Source organism: Enoplosus armatus, chromosome 15, assembly GCF_043641665.1.
Source record: "Enoplosus armatus isolate fEnoArm2 chromosome 15, fEnoArm2.hap1, whole genome shotgun sequence".
Classification (NCBI taxonomy): Eukaryota; Metazoa; Chordata; class Actinopteri; order Centrarchiformes; family Enoplosidae; genus Enoplosus; species Enoplosus armatus.
Window position 1 is genome coordinate 4495297 of NC_092194.1, and position 24335 is coordinate 4519631.

The window sequence follows — 24335 nt, forward strand, 5'->3', positions numbered from 1 at the left end:
CAATACAGTAAAGCACTCACACACTTGAAAGTGGGTGTGAGACAGCGTCAAGGCTTTACCCAAAATGACAAACACGCTTTAACAACAGCAAAAGGTGCAAAAAGCAGAGGATCCGCCGCTCAGCGATGTAGTTTTACGTTTCCCTTAACTTTCGCCTTAACTTTCTAGTCGGAAGCTAACTTCAGCTTCGTCTTTTTAATTTAGTAACTAGCTGCTTGCATTCATAACCTATAACCCTCGAGGTAGGTGGGTGTTTGGTAGCGCGGCGTCTGCAGCTTAATTAAAACATGGCGGACTCGGAGGAATTTAGACTTAAACGATTGAAGGTAAGAAATGCATACATATAATCTAACGATACCCACAATGGGACGGCAAGCTACGTCGCTTAGCTGATCTAGCGACATAATATGTCATTTAGTTATTGTGGGATAGCTTCCGAGATGTGCATATTTAAGCTAACGTTAGCCAGCTAGCTTACGACCCTGGAGCTTGCTTGCTATTCAGCACTGATGCATGCCGCTACGCCAAGCTCCGTTTAACAGCCTGCCAATTTGATAATCGGCAAACGAACACATTCAACACAATACGACACATGTGTTTTTATGAATCCCAGAAGCCTTTATTAATCCAGCACTGCAAAATTGTGTTTCAGTTGATTGCTAGTTCCACAAAGCCCTTGCATCGCGGAGGGCTGCTGCGAACAATACAAAGTGGCGATTTTATTGAAGTAATGTGTTGCCATGCAAGTCGCTTAAATGCTGTATTTACTTGCAGACTCCAGCAACACACGTTACTGCAGTCTCTTAAATGATTGGTTGGTGTGCGTGTGTCTGTAACGTTGTACTCTTAAACATATGCCAAAACGTTATATATTGCTGTTTGATGGGACGCCCCCTCCAAACAGCTGATGTGACAGCATGAGGCCTGTAGCCATTATAATCTATAGCAAGACATTGATAACACCAAGTCTCGTGTTGCCAGTTCCCTGAAACGTTGACATGAGGATCACCGAGGATAGGACGTTATTTGATCATCATTGTGAGGGGTGTTGTTCCTCAAACTGTAACATAAAAGCTCATTATAACAGTAGAATTTGCCAGAACACAAGGCAAAATTATATCTGACCATCTCACCAAATACACTGCCTACTGACCTTAACGTAAGACTTTGGTGATTGCCATTGGTGCTGTCACTGTTGTGTTCTTATTCTGTTAGTTACTTGTGTTAAAATGTAAAGGTGAAGGGGAAAGTTGGCTTTCCAGCTAATTATATTGAAAATGGCTTTGTTGCCAGAGGCAGACTGTGTACAGTAGAGGCATCTGCTGGGCAGATGCATTCACAACAGTCAAGCCGATAGTGGATGAAGACGAGGCATTTTTTTGTGGCAGACATTTTGGCATGTGATAGCAAGAAAAGCACAGGTGTATTTAATACCACGAACTGTGGCTGCATTCCATTTAGGTGACCTACTTACAGTGACCTGGTATTGTGCATGCTGTCTCATTGGCATGGTCATCGTTTACGTTATCAGTTCCACCGGTGCTTTTCCTGCTATGATACAAAAAATATGAGGCCTGTGAATTTAACTGTTGATGATGCAAGGTAGCCATAGATACATTAGTACATATCTTCCAATGCTTAATACGAACACATAACCAATCTGTAATATAGAGCTATGATGTACAAATGGCCCTCCCCATGTGCAGTTCAGGACAGGTCGATTGTTATAATGAAGGAGGTGTTGCAGCCATTGATATTGTAAAGTTAAGCGTACATAAATGGAGTGCAAATATCATATACAACATGAATATCACTGTCTGACTGGCATGTACAATTTGGTATCTGGGACCAGCTTCTCACGGTTTAAGGGTATGTTACTTAGGGTGAAACAATAGAGAACTGTAAACTGGATCCTAACTGGGATAATTGTATAGTTGAAACTCAAAGGAGTTTGAGGAAAGAATTGTGTAAGTTTTGTGAACATCTGAAGCTTGAGTTATAGGTAGGGTAAAATAACATTTTGTTCCCTCGACATTATTGAGGTTTTAGACAGTTATTATGGTTGACAGTCAGGAGTAGAGCATTAAAGTGCATCATTCCTTGAGTGCTAAACATGAATTTTCCCCTTGAAATCTCTCTTCAACTAACCTTTATCTCCCCCACAGCATGAGGAGCGCCTGTCCAGAGTGTTTGACGAAGTGATGGGGCTTGGAGACTTTGCTGACTCCTCCAGGGGCTCTGCCACCTCTTCCAAGAGCGGAGGTCAGGACGAGACGAAGGACATAGACGAAACTTCAGGACAAGGGGAACAGCAACCAGTAGAAGAAGAGGATAGCAACAGCAGCAGACAAGAAGAAAAGATGTATGAGGGGATGGGAGAGCCACCCTTTCCCCACAGTTCCTCCCCTTCCTCTGACCAACACTCCTCGTTTACCATGGGAACCAACAAAGGAGGAGGAGGAGGAGGAAGTGGTGGGGCAGCATTTGATGACGCACTGGATGGCCTGCCTTCGTATGGACCAGAAGAGGAAGATGAAGACTGGCACTTTGCCCTGCCAATGGGCACCCTGGAGAATCTTAATGCGGGCAAGGCAAATGGCAAAAAAAGCCAACCAGCAGTTGGGAACAATGCAACTCGAGGCGAGCCCTTTGCTTGTCAGCCCAGAGAGGAGTTGGAGGAGGAGGAGGAAGAGGAGGAGGAGGAGGAGGAGAGGGAAGGGAGCAGTGCGTCTGCTAACACCTCCCACTCCTCCCAGGACCACACACCTGACAACAGCCGAGGTAAAGCTGCACACACATGAGAATTTAGACAGTTTTAAAGGACAAGATCAATTCTTGCTTGTCCACTGTAGAGTATCATGGCATCTTCATAGGGCCCTGACACACAAGGACAAGTGGTTTTCGGGTCATTAAAGGGACGCTGTGGCTCTGGAGGGAGCCTCCCGAAGTCTTAGAAAATAACCCTCGCAATAGTGATGTCGTCAGGGTGATAAGGGCTTGGGTTTGGAGACTACATGTTTTTGCCAGAAAGCCTACATAACAAACAAAAGGGTCTAACGAGGGACACTACTGAGTTGTATTATGGGACATTTAGGATCCAGTAGGGCTGCTCAATTATGGCAAAAATCATAATCAGGATTATTTTGGTCATTACTGAGATCGCGATTATTTAACACGATGACTCATTGACTTTGGAAACATCATGCATATATATAAGTTGGTCTGATTGTCTTGTGTAACCGTGTAACAAATCTTGCCCAGTATTTGTTGTTGTTCCTCGTCTGACTCCTTGAAGCCAAAGTGATCCCAAACAGCTGAATTGGTTTTACCTTTCTTGTCGGCCAAAGGCCCTCTTTCCGTCATCTTGGCTCGAGCTGGACTAAACATGCCACAGCCTGGCTGAGACTTGAGTTTTGGCTTTTAGGGAAGGGTGAATGCGCCGCTGTAAAGGAACGGGTGCGCTGGATTTATAACGCAAAGACGAGACAAAACGAGCGCATCATCAGCGAAACGGAATGCAGCACAATAATCATTTTATCTCGATTATGTTGTTTTCATAATCATTGGAAGCCAAAATAATAATTGAAAATTAAATTTGATTAATTGCCCAGCCCTAGGATCTAGTATTTTGGGGATTTGACCTACTCTTGAGACTAAAAGTCAAGATATCACTGCCTCTGCTGCTTTTGACCATTCTTTTTAAGGTGTGTCTCTTGTCTGTCAACCTTATGGAAGTGTTCTAAATGGCTGCAGTGGCCCTTTAAGCGACTGGCTGCTCATCACCTGTAGTGTGTGCACTGTGGTGGCACCATTAAAATATATTATTTTTAAATGTAAGTGTGCCCTGGAATTTTTTGCAGCACTGTGTTCATTGTCCATTAGCCCGGGCAGAGCATGTGTAGTAGTAAACTCTTGTTTGTAACGGAACATTTTTCTTTTCTACCTTTCCATCAGATGGAGGCCTGAACCAGACAGAGGAGACAGAAGACAGTCAGCAGGGAGAGGTAGAGTTGAGCAACTGCATTTCAAACCATTTTTGAACCTTCAGCGGCTAATTATGGATATAATACTAATTATTTCAGAGGTCAGAGGCGGCTCCAATGGAGGACAGTAATCCCCAGATGTCTCCTACTATCAATATTAAAGATGAGCCCATTGATGAGGGCTACGACGCTGCTTTACTCCCTCAGAGCTCCATCAGACAGATCAAAGAGGAGCTGGAGCATCAGGAGGTGGGTGTGGGGAGAGGAAGTTGGCAGTATGCATCTGCTGTTTGTGGAATTTTTAAATATTGAATAATAGGAAAAGATTCAACCATAAAATAATGATATATTTTGATTGAAGAAGCTGAAAGCCCAGACTGTGCTGATTGTTGATAGAATCATATATTTTTTATAGCTATACAGAAACTAGAACAGCTATCTTTAAACCAATGATTAATTAACCATTTCCTTTAACATGACTTACAACAGTAATGTCTGGAAGGGTGATGAAGGCATAATTAATCACTAAACATAATCTGCTATCCTGATGTGTGCTCATTTCAGGAGGAGCTAAGGATCAGCTCTGTCTACTCTGTAGGTGGGGGGAACACCTTTGCATCACCTACCGGTGAGTTTGTTTATTTGTTCATTGTGACATGTTTTTCTCTCATGACATTTTGTAGTGATCATATTGTGTCCTTCTCTGGACAAAGCATCCTTTTTATTTTGGTGACAATCTGGTAATATTTTTGATTAACATAACTGCATGGATTTCTATTTAAAGTCCAACTGAAATAACATGTATTAATCAATTTTTGACGTCAAAAATAATCCATATGCTGTCTGGTCCCCATCGTGAAACCAAAAAAATATAAATACATTTCTCCCATTTGGTTTCTGATTTATTTTTTTTACAAGGAGAACACAGGACAAGTGATTTACAGAGCAAATCTGCTGCAGCATACAAAAAATGCTATTTCATTTCATTTTAACACCCCTACACACCCATCTTACAACCTCAGAGCTGGAAAAACACAGGTGTAAATTAAAACATTCCAGGGCAGTGGTGCAGTGAATAGCTTATTCAGGCACTTAAATGGAACAGAGCCCTTGTTAACGTTATTATACTATAATAAAAATAATACACCCGTGCTTTTCCTGATATAATGAGTTCAAATGTCTCATCAGCATCAGCAGCCAGTGGTTTAAAACTGCTAATTTTCCATGCATGTTTGTTATTATGGATGAAATGATCAAAAGTACAATTTCTTTGCTGTATCAACCTTTTCTCCTCTTATCCACTCAAGTGCCAGCAGCAATCCCAGCACCCCCTCCGGCGGCCATTTTTATCCCAGGTAGAGGTGCTGTCTTACAAGCCATGACTCCCCTTCCTCTCAGACCACCAGCTCCTGTTCAAAGTTCACTACCAGTTCTGGCACCAGTACCCCCACGCCCTCCTCAGCCCCCTGTTCCTGGCAGTGTTCGCTGCAGTGGCTGCTCTAAGGTACTGTGCTCCTTACACTTGGGGAAAAAAAGACCCCGCTTCATAGATGTACATATTATTAAGGAAAAGCTGTTTTTATTAATGTAAAAAGTTTAAATAAACACCACCCATTTTTTATGCATTGTTATTAACATAGAATATTGATAGAGAGATATTTGCCAATTAACCCATTGATCAGCTTTATTAATGACACAATTAGCAGAAATGTTTGATGGTTAATGTGTCAGGACTTTGGGGAGTCATGCATCTTTTTTTTATTTCTTATCATTATTATGTTTCACGGTTCTGTAAATGGCTGCAGGTTCTGCTGAAAGGCCAAACAGCATTCCAAAGAAAAGGTTCGACGCAGCTCTTCTGCTCCACAGTCTGTCTGACTGGACATCTGCCCCCGGCCAACAAGAACCGATCCTGCTTCCAGTGCAACAGGTACGTCTTTGTTTCCACTTGGCATCAGTGTGAACTTCATATCAGGGTTTCATTTAGGTAATTGTTTTATTTAGCTGTCATGTGTGGCTGTGGTTCGGGAGTTGGTCATCCACTAATTCCAGTGTTGGCGGTTTCAGTCCCTGGCTACTCTTTTCCACATATGGAAGTATCCTTAAGCAAGACACTGAACCTCAGAATGCTCACGAGCTCCACCGCTATCAGTGTGTGTGAATGAGAGGCATTGAATTGGAAAGATAAGGTTAAGGTAGAAAAGCGCCATTTAAGTGAGGTCCATTTCCCACTTGGTGTATAAAAGGTCACGTTTATCACATGAAAATATTCATGGTCAAATGAGCCCCATAGCCACTCAGCAAAACCTTGTTAGTTTTAGGCTGTTTTTCCATTTCTAGCTATAAAGTTAGGTAGATGAATACACGAAGACCTGCTTTTGCATGCGTAAAATATGGAAAAGAAAGAATCTTCTATACACATATAAAAAGTTATTTTCCTGTCCTTACCAACACAGTAGTTTGCAGGTTGTTGTTTGTTTTTCTTTTTCACTATTTCACTCTACATATCCTCAAATTTTTTTTTTCAAGTGACCAATGGTCTCAATTGGTCCCGTGGGGGTATGGAAATAAGTTGATAGTTTAATTAATGTGAAACTTGATTAACTTCATATTGATAATCCACAATAATGATTAGCTTATGAATAATGTAATAAGAAAATTAATTATTACAGTCGTCTGCATGACTAAATAAATAGTTTCACGCTGACTTCTTATGTTTTGTCCAGGTAATAAACTTGGTGCCACTGTTCCATAGAAACATTTAAGCCCGAATGCATAATAAAGTTAAATTAGATATTGAACTATTCTTCTTCTTCTTCGCCACTTTGTTTGCTCCAACCCCTAACCTCCCGTCATCCCGTGTATTTATTCCTTATGCTGTTCTCTGTGCAGGGAGATTCTTCAGCCCAGGGACATGATCACGATTCCAGCAGACGACAACATCTACATGCACTTTTGTGGCCAGTTCTGTCTGTCTGTCTTCCGACACAAGAAGAAACATGCTGAGAAGGTTCCTGATAAATGGGTCGACAAACGACCCGAGAGGAAGCCCGAGAAACCACCCGAGAAACCAGCGGAGCGGCAGCCTGACAAACCCTTCTGCAGTGTCTGCAGAGTCTCTAATAGGGTGAGACACAAAATGCTAGCTTTTACAGTAAAGTTTGGTCAAATCCAAGTCAGGTTCTCTGCGTCTTTACTCTAAGGTCTAATCCTCTTCCTTGTCCTTGTGTTTGACTGTGATCATTTCTACAGCTGATTGAGCATGAGGTCACCCATCAAGGTCGTCTGCACAGACTCTGTAGTGATGCTTGTTTTGTAACGTGGCGCAAGATGCGGCAGCTAGCCATGAACTGCTGTGAAGGCTGCGGACTTTACTGTAATAGCAGCTCAGGCTCCTGCCAGACGCTCACAATTGAAAGATCCCAGCTCAACTTCTGTGGTCCTACCTGTATTGGCACCTACAAACAGGTATGTGTTAAAAAATCCTTCTTTTTAATCTCGTTTGGTTCCTTTTTTTTAAAATAAGGCCGGTTCTGTATTTATGACTGGAGTATGTAGGATGAACACTATACTAACTCATTTTGCATATTAGTGGCTCCAAATGGTCATCGTGTAACATCACAAAATCACATACAGCAACCTCATGTTTATCAAGCAAATGTACCAAATGTAAACCACAAACCTGTTCTCCTACAGACCTGCAGAAAGATGGTCGAGTGCGCCTTCTGCCACAAAATGGCGATAGTGTCCGCCACCATCATGGAACGAGACCAGAAGGGCAAAGTTCAGCTTTACTGTTCATCTGCTTGTGTGGAACGGAGTCGACCACCCCGACACATTCTCACTGGTAGGAAACACCACAGAGACGTTGCGCTAGCTGGTTTATGATAGATATGTGAATGCTCCAAATTAACGTGGCAAGGATTTATTTAATCTAACTTCGATATCGCAGGTAGCATCTTAATTTATGTCACTGCAGCCGATATCACAACCAAAGCCAGGGTGTTTCACTATTAATTCATGCTCGCATACTAGCAGTTGTTTTTATAATATTGTCCTTTTCCCTTAGGTGCTGCATTCCCCTGCTGCCTGTGCAAGGTATCAGCTGTTCCTCAGTATCACCTGGCCATGGTGGATGGCACCATTCGTAACTTCTGCTCCTATGACTGTGTTTCTATATACAGGGTAAAGGCACCAGCTTTTCTTGTATCTAACGGAAGTTGTTGATGAAGAATGCGTTGGTCTAAACGTTGTCTTCTTGTAGATTTGACATTGCTGTTATTTTCCCCACATGTCTCACAGAAGTCCGGGCACACCTCTCAGCCAGACCTGATTAACGGAACCTCCTCTCTTAGGGACCCCTCCCTCAGAGATGCCCCCAAATCGGGGCCCTCTGCCGGAGCCAGCTCAGTCCCTCCCATCCCTCAGGACTACCCATCTTCGGTCCCCTACCCGGGCCACCATCCCAGTCATACCTCAGTGCCCCCACTGGTGCCTCCCTACCCAGCTACGTCCTCCCCCTCTGTCCCAGGGCAAGCCCAGACGAGAGCTCCCACTGGTCAGCCCCCGAAACCAGCAGAGGGTGGGCCCAGCGACACCTCCAAGCTGACCTGCCATCAGTGCAGCAAACACTTCAACATCAAGCCGCTGCTGTTCAGTCACCAAGTAAGCCAACATACAGACACTAATAAGTGTCAGTAAATACAGATACTGAACACTAACTTCATCACAGCTACCTGGAGCTCCCACCATGATGATGATAATACTAATCATCGTTTCTGCCTGCAGGGGCGTATTTCTGTGTTCTGTAGTAGGACGTGCTGTGAGCAGTATAAAACCCAGAAGAATATCCTGGTGCTGTGTGAGGGCTGTAAACAGGAGAAAGTACTCTTTGAAACCATCAGCTACAACCAACAGGACCTGGCCTTCTGCAGTGAAAGTGAGTTAACATAGAAATGGCTTTTCTCCTTTATTCTTATTTATTTAGGCATTTCTGTAGCTCAAAAGACAAGAATTGTGGCTTATTAAGTTGCTTATTAAAGTATAAAATTGCAAATGCAGAATGTCTGATTAATGCTAGTGGATTTGATCAACTTGGTCCAGTCGGACAAACTGCAGCTCTGGCCTGAATGTACCATACCTTTTTTAAAATGTATGTTTGTAGTACTCTAATTTAGATAATATAATACCCCACCCATCCTTGTGTTCCAGGCTGTAAGCTACTCTTCAAACATGACCTGACATCTCGTAACAAAGATCATCCCTGGCGTCCCTGCACCTACTGCTCCGGCATCGGCCAGAAGATGCTGCACAGCCACTACGGAGGCAGGATGGAGGAGTTCTGTAGACCCCACTGCATGTCCCAGTACACTGTACTCTACTATGGGGTAAGGAGATCGATGTCTCACTACACGGTACATTGTATGCCACTGAGCCAAGGGCAGTGCCTTACTGTATGTTCCCTCCTCCTCCTCCTCCTCCTCTCCTATCCAGATGGGTCGATGTGACACTTGCAGGAAACAGGGCTACATGACTGAGAAGCTGCAGTGTTTGGGCTCGGTCCGTAATTTCTGCAACCTGCCCTGCCTGCTGCAGTACTGCTACCTGCATTTTGAGACGAGCCAACACAGCAGCAGTAATGGTACTGGAATGGCCCCACAAATGCCATATGGTAAATTGTGTTATGACGTCAGTGTTACACAGTATGATGTTGAGTACTTGGAGCAGTCTGCATGCCGACAGGCTCACGCTACTAAAAATGTCACACCTCAGAGCATGGGTCACTAACAGGCAGACCGCGGTCCGAGTCCGGACCCAGACGCCGTCCTATACGGACTATAATCCATAAATTATTAAGGGATTTTAAATTTTGACGGGGCGCTTCAATTTTAACCGGCGCAGCTTTTCTAGTCTTTACGGGGCTGGTTTAGCAGCTCAAGAAACTCACAGACCAATTGCATACGAGTTACGCCAGCCCACGTGACGCTACTCAGCCAATCAAATCTGTGCATTCCAGGCGCTAAACATTGCGACTCTGAATACAGACAGACAAGAGAGGTGAGAGGCGAGTGACAGATGATAAGACGAGTGAACGACACAGGGAGAGAAGACGGAGAGACGAGTGAGCGGGAGGGAGAGAAGACACTTTATTTATTGTGAAATTGGTTAACTGTTAAGTCAAGATGTGAAACAGTTAACAAAGAAAAAGGGAAACTCAAGCTGCTGCTACACTTTATTTTGTTTTTCTAAAATTAAGCACTTTATTTTAACATGCACAATTTTTCAAAAGCTATTTTATTTTGAAATGCAGCCCTTCTTTTAGTTAATGAGAGAAGGACATTATACACATCTACAGTATCATACATCTGTATAGTTCAATGTTAAGTGACAATAAATATTGTCAAAATGTTTTTGAATCGTACTTTCTTTATTTGATTTGACAGTCAGTTGTTGATCACATGCAGACGTTGATACAACTACGAGGCTACTTCAATATATATCACACTAACTCACAACGCAAGTTAGACATTATGATGTTCCGGACCTTTGCTTGAGGACATTTTCTCTAACTGGACCTCTTCGAACTTTAGTTGAATACCCCTGCCTTAGAGCCTTTGGTGTTTCATATTCAGCTGGGTTTTGGAGTGCATCCAGGGAGAAGAGCGCAGTGAAAAACAAAGAAAAGCAGAAATCACAAATGTGAAATTACCAATTAACTTTTGTATGTTTCTCTCCTCCTGCAGCTCCAACGCAGCCCCACCACTCCTCAAAGATGAATCCTGTCATAGCTGATGTGGTGTCACTGGCCAACGGCTCTGCCTCTCAGCCCAGTGTGTCGGCAGACACTGCTCTGACTGGTTAGTTCATACACATAGCCGTGGGTTGGTGGTACCCCTCTGCATTTTTCAGCCAACAGAGCAGCCTGAATGTTGTTTTTCCAGCTATTCTTTCAGTTCCTTACAACTGTTTCGTAGTAGGGAATTAGAATGTTTGTATATTGAATGAATCAATTCATACAGGATTATATATTTATATTAGTTGATTGTTTATATTTCTAATATACATTTCTCAGTGGGATTTAATACAGTGCTGTTATATATTTATTCCTCTTTTGTAGGAGCACTTCCGACCTCCAACGTTGACGGCAAGAACCTAGACCACGTATGTACTCTGAGTGTGTGTGTGTGTCTGTTTCAGGTTAGACCTTACATACAACTGTAGACCTGTAGAAAATGTTAAACTGTTACCGTAGTCCCAAAATCAGTACCCATAAATCATTTTTGTAAATATCTGATTTGAGATCTGGTCAGAAATAAGACACAGTCCACTGCAGGCTATTTATGTCGAAGAACTAGATGGGATCATGTTTGTTTATTTTTGCCGTTTTATTTTTAATGTCCAGGCCAGTACTCAGACTGATGCCATGAGAGTGCCTGTGTCCCGTCGACGTCAGATGAAGAACAAGTCGGTTCTGTGTCGGCCCTTCACGATGGACCAAGAGAGCATGTGCCAGCTGCCCGCACTTTCCACTGAATCAGCAGGTAACTACAAAAAAAACACTTGGAACAAGTTTGGGTAGTTTAGCTTTGTCAGGCCTCGTTCACACCGAACGGCTGCACAGCAGGATTTCATCTGAACTATGTGCCGCCCAGCAGCGTCCTGACGGAGTGTCCAAATACCAGGTGGACATTAAGTGGCCTTACTGCACATTGTTCATTTGAAATGCCAAGCGTTAAGTATTTCAACAATTACATACAATTTTCTACTTTTTTCCACTATTAACATTATTATATATATATCTCAGCACACTACACGCTGTGATGGTGATGAACATTCAGTCCCCCTCGGTAAGTGTGTAAAAAAAAAAAAAAAAACTAAAAAATCTCAACATATCAAACATCTCGTGTTTGCTGATCAAACCAAACAGCTCGTGGTGGTGGAGCATTACAAGGCACTTGCTATGTTTTAATATTTTCCTATGACACAAATCAGAACAGCCAGTTAGTTTTAAAAAGTTGAATCGTCACCAAAGCAAAAACAACTTCTAACTTAGTGCTTTGTGGAATATAATATTGACCTTTGTTATTATATGGGGCTAATATTGATCTTCCATTAAGTATAAATATCAGACTTTTCTGCCAAGACAAAGATGGTGAAGACAAATGGTACAAAATTATGTTGCAAACTTTTTTTTTTTTCTCGCTATTTCAGTCAAGAATATAATAATATTTGGTTATAGTTATACATCAGTCAATGCTAATACCCGCAGCAGGCATTAACAATAATCATGGAATAGCTAGTTTCAGTTGCACTGATAGAAGCAACCGTTCTCCTTCAGGGATACATGGCTGGTGTGTCCTTTTTGTAGGGTGTTTGTCACAACCCTACACACATCCAATTCATTCATTCTTTTTTTTTTAGTTCATTCAATTATGCGTTGTTCACAACTAGCTGTTTCAATAATTGCACCAGCTCTGCTAGATAGCTCCTCGCAACCTGACCAGCCATCTGCTGAAGCACCCACATCCCCAGCGCCGTCGCCGAAACCTCAGGGAGAAATTCAGCCGTGTAATGGCGTGCCGGCACGCCTAACCGGCCGCCATTTCCTGAACAAGAGGGAGACCGACTCCGACTGCAAGGTCTGCTCACAATACAAGAGGAAGAGGGTGGAGAAAGAAGAGCAGCAGGAGGAGAAGAAGAAGAAGCAGAAGAAGGAGGGCGGTGAGGAGCCAGAGAAGAAAACAGAAGAAGAGGCAGAGGAGGCAAAGGGAGTGAACTCGCATGATGAGAATGACGGAGAGAGAAAAGAGGAGGAGTCGTCTGAAAAGAAGGATTGTGAGCAGAAGAGTGGGACATTGAGGAGGCAGACGTCGTATTACTGTAAGACATGTTCAGGAGAGCCCAGCCTCTGTCCTGTGCCCTGTTTTGAACTCTACCACACCAGACTGATCTACAAAACGGCTCCTGAACTGGAAACACAAGGTGAGCCTTTTGAATAACACAATGTAATTCAGTTATAGTCTAAATATATAATAGCACCATTAAATAGTAAAACAAAAAGTTAATGTTGGTACCTCAGCTTTATCCACTATCCAGGGATTCCTGTTTTGTGTTTGAAGACTTGACCTGCTGACATTTATGTACTCTCTCCTGAGAGGGTCGAGTGTGTCACCCGAGTTTTTCTCTCCACAGCCTCCTGATCTGCTGAGATGAGGAGTCGTCTTCTACCGCGACCCTGGACAAAGATGAAACGACCTCTGGCGTTTACACCTACACTACTTTAGCAACCCTTACTTCCTTTTTTGTCAGTTTTAAGTTGAACCCAAAAGGCAGAATAACCATCAGTTTACAGTAGTTACATGGATGAGAATTTGCAAACTGGTAGTGCAGTGAAATGTTGGTATTTTTTTAATAACGAACTAAAGATAGCAGTATTTTTGATCCATTCTGCAGAAGGCTGTCTGTATCCTCTTCCCATATTTTGTGTGTGTGTGTGTGTGTGTGGGGGGGGGGGGTATTGTAAGTGGTCTAGACAAGGTTGGGATGCTTCCTTAAGTGCTTCACTGACCTACAAACCGTACTGTAACATGTTAGTTACCTCATTCATGAATCTGTGTCACAGTCAGTTAACATGTCATTAAAGCTGATCCCATGGTACATTTGTCAAGTGTCTTAAAACATATGAATCTAATGTTTGGTTCACTTGATGTGTGCATGTTGTGTAAATGGACTGGGCTGCCACATTATTTCTGGTGGGTTCTTATACTTAAAGCCACACACCAAGTTATGTTTTTACTACATCCCGTGATGTGGTATCACTTTACATTACAGACTGAAAAGTCCTTAACTATTTCACTAGCAGTGTTGTACAGTATGTAACCTGGTCCTTACATTCATTAAGGTCACTTGTGCCTTCCTGCTTGCCCAGATGCAGCCCATGGACAAACTTACTCCAAACCAATGTCTCGTATGTTTTTGAAATGAGCTCCCACTCGTGCCATATGCAACAGGACAAACTCATTCATGCTAAAATCTAACTGAAGATGTTCTCAACAAGGACATGCAGGTTCATGGATCTGGATCCAGGCAACTGTGCTGCTAAATGTGCGTCTTGTTTGAGTGAAATACTTGAGTACTGAATTAGTATTAAATAATTCTTTGCGTTACTGGACTCGCTTGTAAAACAGTGGCTCATTTCTACAGGCTTTTCCTTTCCAGTGTAGATAAGCTATGTAACTTCTGTCTAGGTAGGGCACCACACTCGATTTAATTATCTCATTAATAAGTGACGAGAATGGTCCAGTTCTTGTAGAAATGAAGGATTTTCCTTTACAATGGCTGATCTTAGGTGGAGGTCGTTTGGTTTGGGTTCGCTCGGTGAAACTAGCAGATAGAGGTGTTGAGAATGAGGAAAAAGTGAGAATGTTCTCAATAAACTGATTCAATTGAAATTCCCAGCTCTTGGCCTGGTGCCCCACCTGTAAGTTGAGCTGCACCTATCAGGTACACAAGTGGCAAAAAAATCTGCAATCACTTGAAATTTTTTAAGTGTAGAAAATCGCATTCATTTGGACTTCCACTTAACTTATGTTAAGCTACATTTTAGTGTTTCGTATAAAAGTGTGATTTATAAACGTTTTAAGGTTAAATTCCTTGCTGTACCTCACTACTAATGCAGTCACTTGAACCAAGGTTGACTTCGACTCATCCATCTGCTGTCAGAGCATTTGAGTTGAGTCCAGGCCTGTATTACGTCTCTGCTGTTTACTTTTTTTTACAACTTACTGTCTTTGTTACTTGTCCACTGTAACTGCATGTTTTTTTTATTTATATGATTACACTGACATGGACTTCATTGCGAAATCATGTTGCATTACTGCTTTTTGTTTATTTAAAAAAAACATGGTTTGTGAAATGCAAAAAATGTCAATAAATTTAATTTGAGAGTGAAATTTTGTTTGTGTGCATTTGTTATTTGTCAGATTGTACCTGCCGTATCCCGCACAAATGGGCCTCCCTCCTTCTGAGGATAATTAACGTTCAGTCTAAACCAAACTATCAAGTACCTGTTATTTAGTAGCTCTCAAAAATAATTTGTTCCAATTTAAGATGTTTGCTGTAGTAAGCTGCCAAAATTGCCTCCACAGTAATCAGACTGTATCCAAAACACACAGGAACAACATACAGCCCACTCGCTCCAAGCTGACGCAGAGTCACTTACAGACACACCAGGACACAGGTCAAGCCTAACTTATACACAGAAGTACCCAAAATGAATAATGAGATTCAATACATAAATAGCAATTAAATAATTATAGGTACAATTACAGGCAAAGATTTATTAGTGGGGGGGGGGATTCCATGGGTGTCTAAAGTAAGACAGTGTGTTGGGCCTCGGAGAATAGATTTCGTAAAGCTCTGAAGGGACACTGAGGGCAGTTTGAGCCTCATGACAGTTTCCAGTCAAGCATAACACCAGTGTAAACTTTGAAAGATGATTCATTTTGAGAATTACAGATTAACATTACCACGCACATGAGATGGAGGTTGTCAGTATTCTCAAAAACGGTCTTATTTATTGTGATCTTTGACAACTTTTCCAGCATGGTGTTGATGATAAATATAATGCGTAGATCTTTTTAAAAACGTGTTTTGTTGAGACCTTTCAGTAGCAGGAAAGACGGTGCACTGAACCATCCTTAAAATTGAATGTATTTATGAATGTATGTTTGCATCCCTCAAAAGTGATTTAAGTAAGACCCAGAGACTGCATGTTCTCTTTTTGGTTACTCGCTGTCATTTCTACAGTAAAAGCCAGATATTTTATTGTTCTGTACTCAAGCTCAGTGAGACAGTAGGATGTTTGTGTCTGATCTGTCTTTTTTTCTCCTTTTCAAAATCATTTGCAAATAAATATTTATCTTTTTGCCCATCTCTCTCTCTCTCTCTCTCTCTCTCTCTCTCTCTCTCTCTCTCTCTCTCTCTCTCTCACTCGTCCTCCCTCCAGGTCTGGCCTCAGTCAGCTCCTCAGCAGGAGGGGAGAACGTGAAGGTGTTGATAGTCCCAGTCCCAGTACCGGTCTTCATTCCAGTGCCTATGAACATGTACTCCCAGCACACACCTGTTCCAATGCCTATGCTCTTCCCCGTATGTCCCATTACATTTTAAATTCTCTGAATTCAGAATAATGAATGCACTTTGTGTTGAGTATTTGCTGCAGCAAATCAAATGTTAACTCTTTTCTCCTATTGTTTACAGGTTCCAGTACCCATGGTAGTACCACCACAGAACAAGGACATGAACGATGCAGCAGTCCAATCAGAGCCTTTGGAAGAACAACAGAAAGATGGGCCTGTTTCCAGTGCAGGTAAGGGCTTATTTCTGCTAAATTAATCAATCGAAGTACCCAAATTTCGATTTTCACTTCATCTATGTTTATTTGTGCTACAGTCCAGAGCAGTTCTTATAGTGGAGACAAGTCAGAGGTGGTCACACCTGCAATCTGTGAAGATGAGGAGACTCAAAAAGCAGTACAAGCCGAAGTGCCACTAACTGCAAGTTCAGAGGGGAGCACAGAGTCAACTGCTCCCCAACCTAATACCCAGCCAGAGGGCAGCACGACGACAAGCGACCCTCCTACCACCAGCACAGAGCATCAACCCCCCTCCTCTCCAATGATGGACTTGGAGACGGACTTTCCATCTGGTGAGACAACAAATCATTCAGATTACATGATTAAACACCAAATTGATTTTTTTTTTTTTTAAACTGGATGACTTGTCGTTGCTACAACGTGAAATATTTCATGTCATTTTTGGAATGCCAACACTGAAAAAGTATTATTGGTTGTCAAAGGATAAACTCCAAGTGGAAATGTAAGACGCACACACTGACTCTCACTCACAGGTCTTTTTATGTGTCTTTGTACAGAAACGTTGGATCAGAAGCCATCTGCTCCACGGCGAGGAGTAAAGAGACCCAGAGAAGGTTTCTCGGGACGGAAACGGGTATGACTCCCCTGATAGATCAGCAGTGTTTGGATAAACTCAGATTCATTTCACCAGCCTCGGGTTTATAACCTTTTACTCTGCTGACTTTAGGTTGTAGGCAGACAAGGTGTCTTGGCAGGCTGATCTGCGATTCTCTAACTGACACTTGCTGTTAGACACCTCCCTGTCCTTGGATGTCATGACATTCTTGAATATTTACATGTATTTATAGAACCAAAGGTTTTAAATATGCCCAATTTACGCCCAACTACCCAGTATTCATCGCATTTTGTCCATCCAGGGTCGAAGGCGAACTCTTTCGTTGGACCGCAGCGCATTGTTGACTCTAGCCGCCTCCAAACTGAACCACCTGTATGGGGTTAAAGCCTGGAAGAGCTGGGTCCAGCAACGAAACAAACAACCAGGGGAATGTAAGCCAATTCTCTTTACTATTCCAGTTTTACTTTAGGATGTATCTTTTTCTGATCCATTGATTGGTTTTATTGTAACCTATTTTATTTTAAACTAGTTGTATTTTATGCTCTCGCTCCCCTGTAGCCAGTCCAGTGGATGTCAAAGAAGATGTCCTTCAGTGTGACTCTGCTGAGCTGAGCTTTGCTCTGTCTCGCTTCATCAGAGAAGTGAGACGGCCCAATGGAGAGACCTACAGCCCAGACAGCATCTTCTACCTCTGTCTGGGGATACAGCAGGTACACACACACACACACACACACACACACATTGTGTCACTGGTTTCCATCTTGATTCTTTTATTGTGTTTCTTTGATTGATTCCTTCTTTTCTGTCTCCCTCTCTTTGGACAGTATCTGTTCATGAAGGGCCGCATAGAGAACATCTTCACTGACGAGCTGTACAGTCAGTTTGCCACCGAGATCTCTGGGATGCTGCGACTCTGGAAACCTAAACTACTTCGTAGTGGTATGATCACTGACAAACTCATAGTCCTTAAGATTTGAATGAAATTACGCCCCATTTTGGATACTATTTATGGCTGGCTTTTTTCTGTAGTAGCCATTCAATGTATTTACATTACCTAAGTACCTCTCTATATTGAAGTTATTATTGGTAGTGGTGGAGTTCCTCCATTCCCACGCTAGATCCAGATTACCTGCAACTTTAAAGCTGCACTAATCAATATTTTTATATTATCGGTGTGTCAAAAGACTACATGTAATGTATAAGGGGTTGTCATAGTGATACACAGAGAATCGTCACCCAACTCTGCAGTTCCTCCCACCTCTACAGAATTTTTTAGCGCCTTTCAGCTCATTGTTTTGGTTGTACGGCCTGTAACTTTACTGTTTTGGTTCAAACTTGAATTTGATAATAATCCAACACTCTCAACACTCAATTTTTCTAGTTTAGATATTTAAGCACCAGTATTCATTAACATCAAATCTAGTTGTCTTCAGACATCCATCATTCATTCATTCAGTCACGGCCAGGTTGAAACCTATCACAGCATTCGATGGGGCGAAAGGCATGGCAGCACCCTGGACAAGTTGCCAGTTAACACCCAGGGGAACCCACTAACTCCGCTCTTCTGTCCTCAAGGTGGTGTTATTTCCTCCCGTGTCATGGAGTCCTACCTGTGGGAGTGTAAGCAGCTGGGCGCCTACTCTCCCATAGTGTTGCTCAACACTCTGCTCTTCTTCTGCACCAAGAACTTCCGCTTCACCACGTTGGCGCAGCACCAAAGCCTCTCCTTTACCAACTTCACTCGACGCTCCAAACCCTGCAGCCGAGCTGGCAAAGTCCACTACCTCCGATACCAGAGAAACAGCCGAGAGGACACAGGTGGGTGCTGTAAAATAATACATGTATATCTTTTTGAATTAAAGTTGTTTGCCTGTGCGGCTGTGCATTCACACAGTAGCTTAAGCAATTTTCAAATTAGCCCTATTTAGTAAAAAATATCAGGTATCAATAATTTATACAATAATCCAAAACTATTATTAACTACTATTTTTTTAGTAGTTTATATCACCCTATTCACCTACAGACCCCAGAGCTTCGCCCTGTTTCTAAACATCAAAACCAGAATCCCTTTCTCAAAAAGTATATTGGGTTTGGAAATAGTGACTAACTGAGTTTTTGGTACTTATTTCTGTTCTTAGAGCGATTGAGAAAAAGGCAGGCAGAGGAAGAGGGAGACCTGCAGATGCTTGAAAATGTCACCAACCCTCTACACTGTCCTGTCAGACTCTACGAGTTCTACCTCTCTAGATGGTGAGACACACACACACACACACACACTCACATACAAATGAAGACGACAGCACTTAGTCACATGTAGGGGAAATGCTTTGTACAACCAATAAAACTGAATGAAAGTGTTTGCCCTCTTGCTCTCTAACAGCCCGGAGTCGGTGAAGAAGACAACTGACGTGTTTTACCTCCAGCCAGAGCAGAATGTGCACACACACAGGTCAGAGTCAGTCCTCTAACACCAAAGAAACACAGTGGTGTCCAGATATTTCTTTCTTGAATGTGTCACTTATTACCAAGGCTTCCTATCCACCCTGACTGACATGTTGTAAAAAAAATTTTTACTTGCCCAAATAAAATGCTGTTGGTTTTTAGGTTAAGAATCAATCAATCAATCATTGAAATATTACTTCTGGGCTATTTGTGGACAAGAACATGCAAAGGTGTCTCTTTCTGTAAACACTGTAAGAAGTAATATTTTCTAATTGTTCATTTCCGACCTCAACAGTCCCCACTGGTACACTTCTGAACCATTAGAGGGCACCACTCTGCAGAGCATGCTCACACGCATCTTGGCCGTCAGAGAGGTTCACCAGGAACAGGAAGCAGCCCCACATCAGTCCTCAGCCGCTGCTGGTGATTACAGTTTACAGTGATATGGAGCTCTGCTAATTCACATCCTGCTTATGATCTCCTCCGCAACAGAACCCCTCCCTGATGCTGAGCAGTTCACAGTGACTTGAAGCTGTACGTACACACTTCAGTCATCAGACTGAGGCTGACAGGTCTTTGAAACGGGGAGACAGAACAAAGAGAGACACGACGAAAGGACACTTTGTCACAAAGAGAGACAAATCTAAAGAACTTGTGTGGGATAATTGTGTTTAGTTACCTCAGTGGCCATCCCCTGATAAGTTTACAAACATCTGATAAAATATGACAAAGGGAGTGTTAAAGTGTACATTGTTAATACTGTCTTCTTTTCTCATGTGACTGATATTTATACCCATCATTTATCACATGTGGCAGGTTTATTTTCTACCAGCGACGGTCCATGCCTAGCCTGTTACGTGTGCTTTTTATTTCAGATACAGGCGTCTGCAATATTAGACTGGTGTGAGCAGCAAATTGCGCGTGAGAAGAGGCGGTGCTGGCGTAGATGACGAGAGTTTACATCCACCAGGCACCGTCAGATCGGCTCATTAAGGGGTTTAAATGTGCTGTTTTATCGTTGTTGCCCCTCTTTGCATCAGCACACTGCAATATGGAGGGTATGTACTTGTTACTTTACTTCATGAGGCTTAAAGGCTGATACTGGTATTTAAGGATTGAAACTTAAGACATCTTGCGCTTTTAAACTTCACCAAAACCTAAAACAATGACATGATCAGTAGGTTAATTCGTATTCACGCACAGCTGTGCAACACTTGGTACAACTGTCACTCAGTTCAGTTCAGTTCAGTTGTTTTTATATAGCGCCAAATCACAACAATTCATATAGAGCAGGTCTAGACTGTACTCTTTATAATATTATTATTATTATATTAGACCCAACAGTTCCCACCATGAGCAGCGTCAAGGAAAAACTTCCTCTTAACAGGCAGAAACCTCGAGCAGAACCGGACTCTAGGTGGACGGGTGGGGGGGGGACTCAAATGAAACATTAAATATTATCTAATATTCATCACATTGAAGGTGGATGACATCGACTGGTAGACATCGGGCATTTCATTAAAAGCCAATATCTGAGTTAATATGTTGTTAAACCAGTATACTGTACATCAGTGTAATCCTTCATAGAAGTGGAGACTCACAGTGCCTGTCATCTTTAGTTGTTTTATTATCTAGTTATCTGATATTATGTTGTTCCCCTTTTTTATTCATCCTGTGTGGCCTTATTTCCTCCCCAACAACTTTCCCTTGGCCCATCCTTCTTCAACCTTGTATGTCCACAGGGATTCCCTCATATACCTTCGCTTATTCCCTCTGGACGAAGAGTAGAAGAGTAGCTCATTACCCACGTCCACTTTATTGCAGTGCATATAATCTACTAAACTCTAAACCATGAAGCTGAGCTTCATTTACAGACCACCTTGATTGATTTTAGAATATTTACAAATATAGTGTACTACAATAGGACCTCTGCTCCCCATATGCTTTCCCTGAATGTATTCCTGAATATATGTCCTCTTCCTTTCCTCTTTCTAACAGTGCCATTGTCCTCTCCTTTGGGACATTACCCCCTCTTTTTGTTTTTCTCCTCCAGCTTTGTTCCCTAATTTGAGGAAAAATGGAATCTGCATGAGCAGCAGACAACTCAAAGTACTAGCACAATACTTTTCCTAACCCTGACGCTTGAGGTTTCCTGTATTATAGCTAAAGGTGTGTGTGGTTTATGGTATAATGTGTTTTTGTTGGCCATACAAAGAATAAAAACAAGTATTACGACGGTGTGCCTAAGATGTTTACCACTGTGTCAGCAGTGGTAATCAACTTTCTTTCTATTCATTCCTGTTATCTGTACTAGACCTTCAGTTAAGAATGGATTCTGAACATATACACAAAAATCAAAACAGACAAAATATGGAAAGCATGGTTAGTTCATAGGATTGCTGTGATAAACCCTCAAAATCTAAAGCTCAACCATGGCACACCACTTGTCAAAGAGGTGTTAAACTTACCCAGAACAGTAATGCCTATACATCTTATAATGTCCTTTTTACATCAATGACTGCCATTTTATAGAATTTTGATCATAATTTAGATTTGTTTTTTTTAAAAATACAAACACTTTCACCCCTTTCACAAGTGGTTCAGAATTCTGCTGGTTGACCAGGAAATGAAATATCTAATACACGTGTTGCTGAGTTAAGATTTAATGAAAATATTACCATTTGTTTTGTGCTCCTGTCATTGTTACTTTACTCTCTATTACTCTATTTTGTTGTTTCAGCTCTCATTATATTTTGTCATGGAGGTCAAAGTGCCTTTTTGCCTCATGGTCATGTTTTCTATAAAATCTATGTTGCAGTGTAAATGAGTGACAAGCACTGCATATCAGACCAAACCTGAAGCTGATGGATCTCTCCAGTGCTCCGCGCCAACATTAAGCATTCACAGGACCGATGCTAATCCATTAGCATTAGCCAAGCAAAGAGTTCTGTAAATGTTGGTGAATTCCTTCAAACAAACACACTGTAAACATGCTGTCACTGCTACTGCTGGTGCAAATGAAATATTACTATCTGAATATTGTTAAGAAAGGCCCATAGACAGTCCCATGTTTTATTGTCATGCACGAAAAGCTGTATTGCCATTACATATTAAACATTCATCTCATTCATTTCTTCCCTTGTTTGCAAGGCAAAGCATTTATAACGAAAGCATGATTGAAATGAAATGTGATGTTGAGAGTTTGTGCAGTTTTGAAACATCGATTCATAAAATGTGTAAAGTTGTCTTTGTGTGTTTGACTGTGTTTAAGATCAGTTTATCTCTGTGAGACTTTAGTTTTATTTTGATACATAGTTGATGTCAGAATTATAATTAATAAGGAGATGTATCAGTTAAGGCTACAATCAATGAAAATCAAGCCATTATCTATAGATTCTATCCTCTTTAATATGTTAAAGTCCTATTCATGCCTGGTCTTCTGTTCTATTTTGGTACTAACAGGACTTCAAAAGTGCTTTCAGAGAAACATAAGTCAAGCTGCTGAACACTACTGATAAAACATAACATACATATATATGTATATAACTGCTTATACTATATAAACGGTCTCAGCTCATAGAAAATATAAAAACACGTTCACCCTGAAGCAAAAAAAATACATGCAGAACAAAGCGCTTAAAACATACTGAGTGTTGAACTGTGTCGAACAGAACCTCCTAAACCAACAAGAATGGTGACTGTGTAAGTTTCCAAAGTTGAATGTGTTTTAAATATTGATTTTATGTCATCTGTCAGATGAAGGCTACATTTAATTCATCCTCTCCATCGCTGCCTTAGAGAAAACCAAGAAGTAAACATGTAAATATGAGCCTTTTAAAGGTGCCTGTACGCAGTCTGTGGCCAGAGGTCAGGCCTCTGCTCTGCCAGCAGGATCTACTGCAGAGAAACCTGCAGGAGCTCCGCAGCAGTCTGGAGCTGATGGACACACTTCAACACGAGATCCTGGAGGAGACGGAGCCTTTCCAAAAGCGCTTTCGCCCCGCATAAGCAAAGGGTGATGTCAATCAGATTTTTCTGACTTATCTCTTTCAAATTCCCCTCATTTTAGACTTTCCCTTGTTTAAGTTACCGTCCGCAAATAGTTCAGTGTCCATTTTAATGTGGCCAGGTGTTATTGTCCAGATTCCAGGAAAGAGAAAACAAATGTAAGACTTCAAATCCGCTATAAGTATAAAATCAAGAGATGATATCTTTCCTTGATCATTTCTGTCTGCATGTGGACAAAGGAAATAGGAACAGGAAGTTTTATAGCATAATGAGATCCGTGTGTTATCTGTCATTCAAATGTTCAAGACTCCTTTCCTCCTGCTGCAGTTGACGGGTGATGTTCAACATGATGGCTGGTGATGTCTGCCAGTAGACTGTCATATTAATATGTTGTTAATGTATGCCCCCCCCCCCCCTTTGAGATTTATGCATTTAAATGAAACTAAATAAAATTAATGTTTTACATAATTTCAAAAGACAAATACAACAGCTACACAAGTTAGAGTTATAAAAGAAAGTTTAACAGTGTAATTTGGGTAGCAAGTCTGAATTTGATCTCCTGAGGACTCAACTGCAAGTATTCTTCAGTTCTTTTTAACAGTGGCTGGACGACTCTTTTCCAGTGATTTGGATACATCTTTCTTCAGACATGTGTCCCCTGCTCATGAACGCGTCACAAGGCCATAAACACAAATATATATATTTTTCAAAAAGTGCATTTTCAGAACAAGCTATCGATTCTTTTCTCTCCCTGTATTCTGGTATTACCACCTTCAAAGGAGTTTCTTTTATTTGAGTCAAACTAAATATTTAGAGCTGTTATTTGTGTGCAGTGTCAGTGAGCGTGTGTGAGATGAGGGTTTAAGGAAAGATCAGTGATTCACCTGATGAAGTGAGAGCAGGTGGATGAGGA

General features: G+C 41.7%; 1 protein-coding gene across 1 annotated transcript; it reads left to right on the forward strand.

Annotated features, from left to right (window-relative positions):
- Window positions 1-216: 216 nt before the first annotated feature.
- On the forward strand, window positions 217-19857 carry LOC139297491 (zinc finger MYM-type protein 4). Its single transcript, XM_070920191.1, has 29 exons — window positions 217-326; window positions 2166-2781; window positions 3955-4004; window positions 4083-4232; window positions 4548-4611; window positions 5291-5487; window positions 5789-5913; window positions 6876-7110; window positions 7236-7451; window positions 7680-7830; window positions 8053-8168; window positions 8286-8648; window positions 8772-8922; window positions 9195-9370; window positions 9477-9654; window positions 10727-10840; window positions 11101-11144; window positions 11386-11524; window positions 16003-16130; window positions 16242-16344; window positions 16434-16688; window positions 16914-16990; window positions 17274-17407; window positions 17535-17682; window positions 17797-17911; window positions 18548-18790; window positions 19111-19222; window positions 19353-19421; window positions 19710-19857. The coding sequence occupies exons 1-29, from the start codon at window positions 288-290 to the stop codon at window positions 19855-19857; spliced, it is 4656 nt and encodes a 1551-aa protein (XP_070776292.1). The 5' UTR covers window positions 217-287.
- The last annotated feature ends 4478 nt before the right edge of the window (window positions 19858-24335 follow it).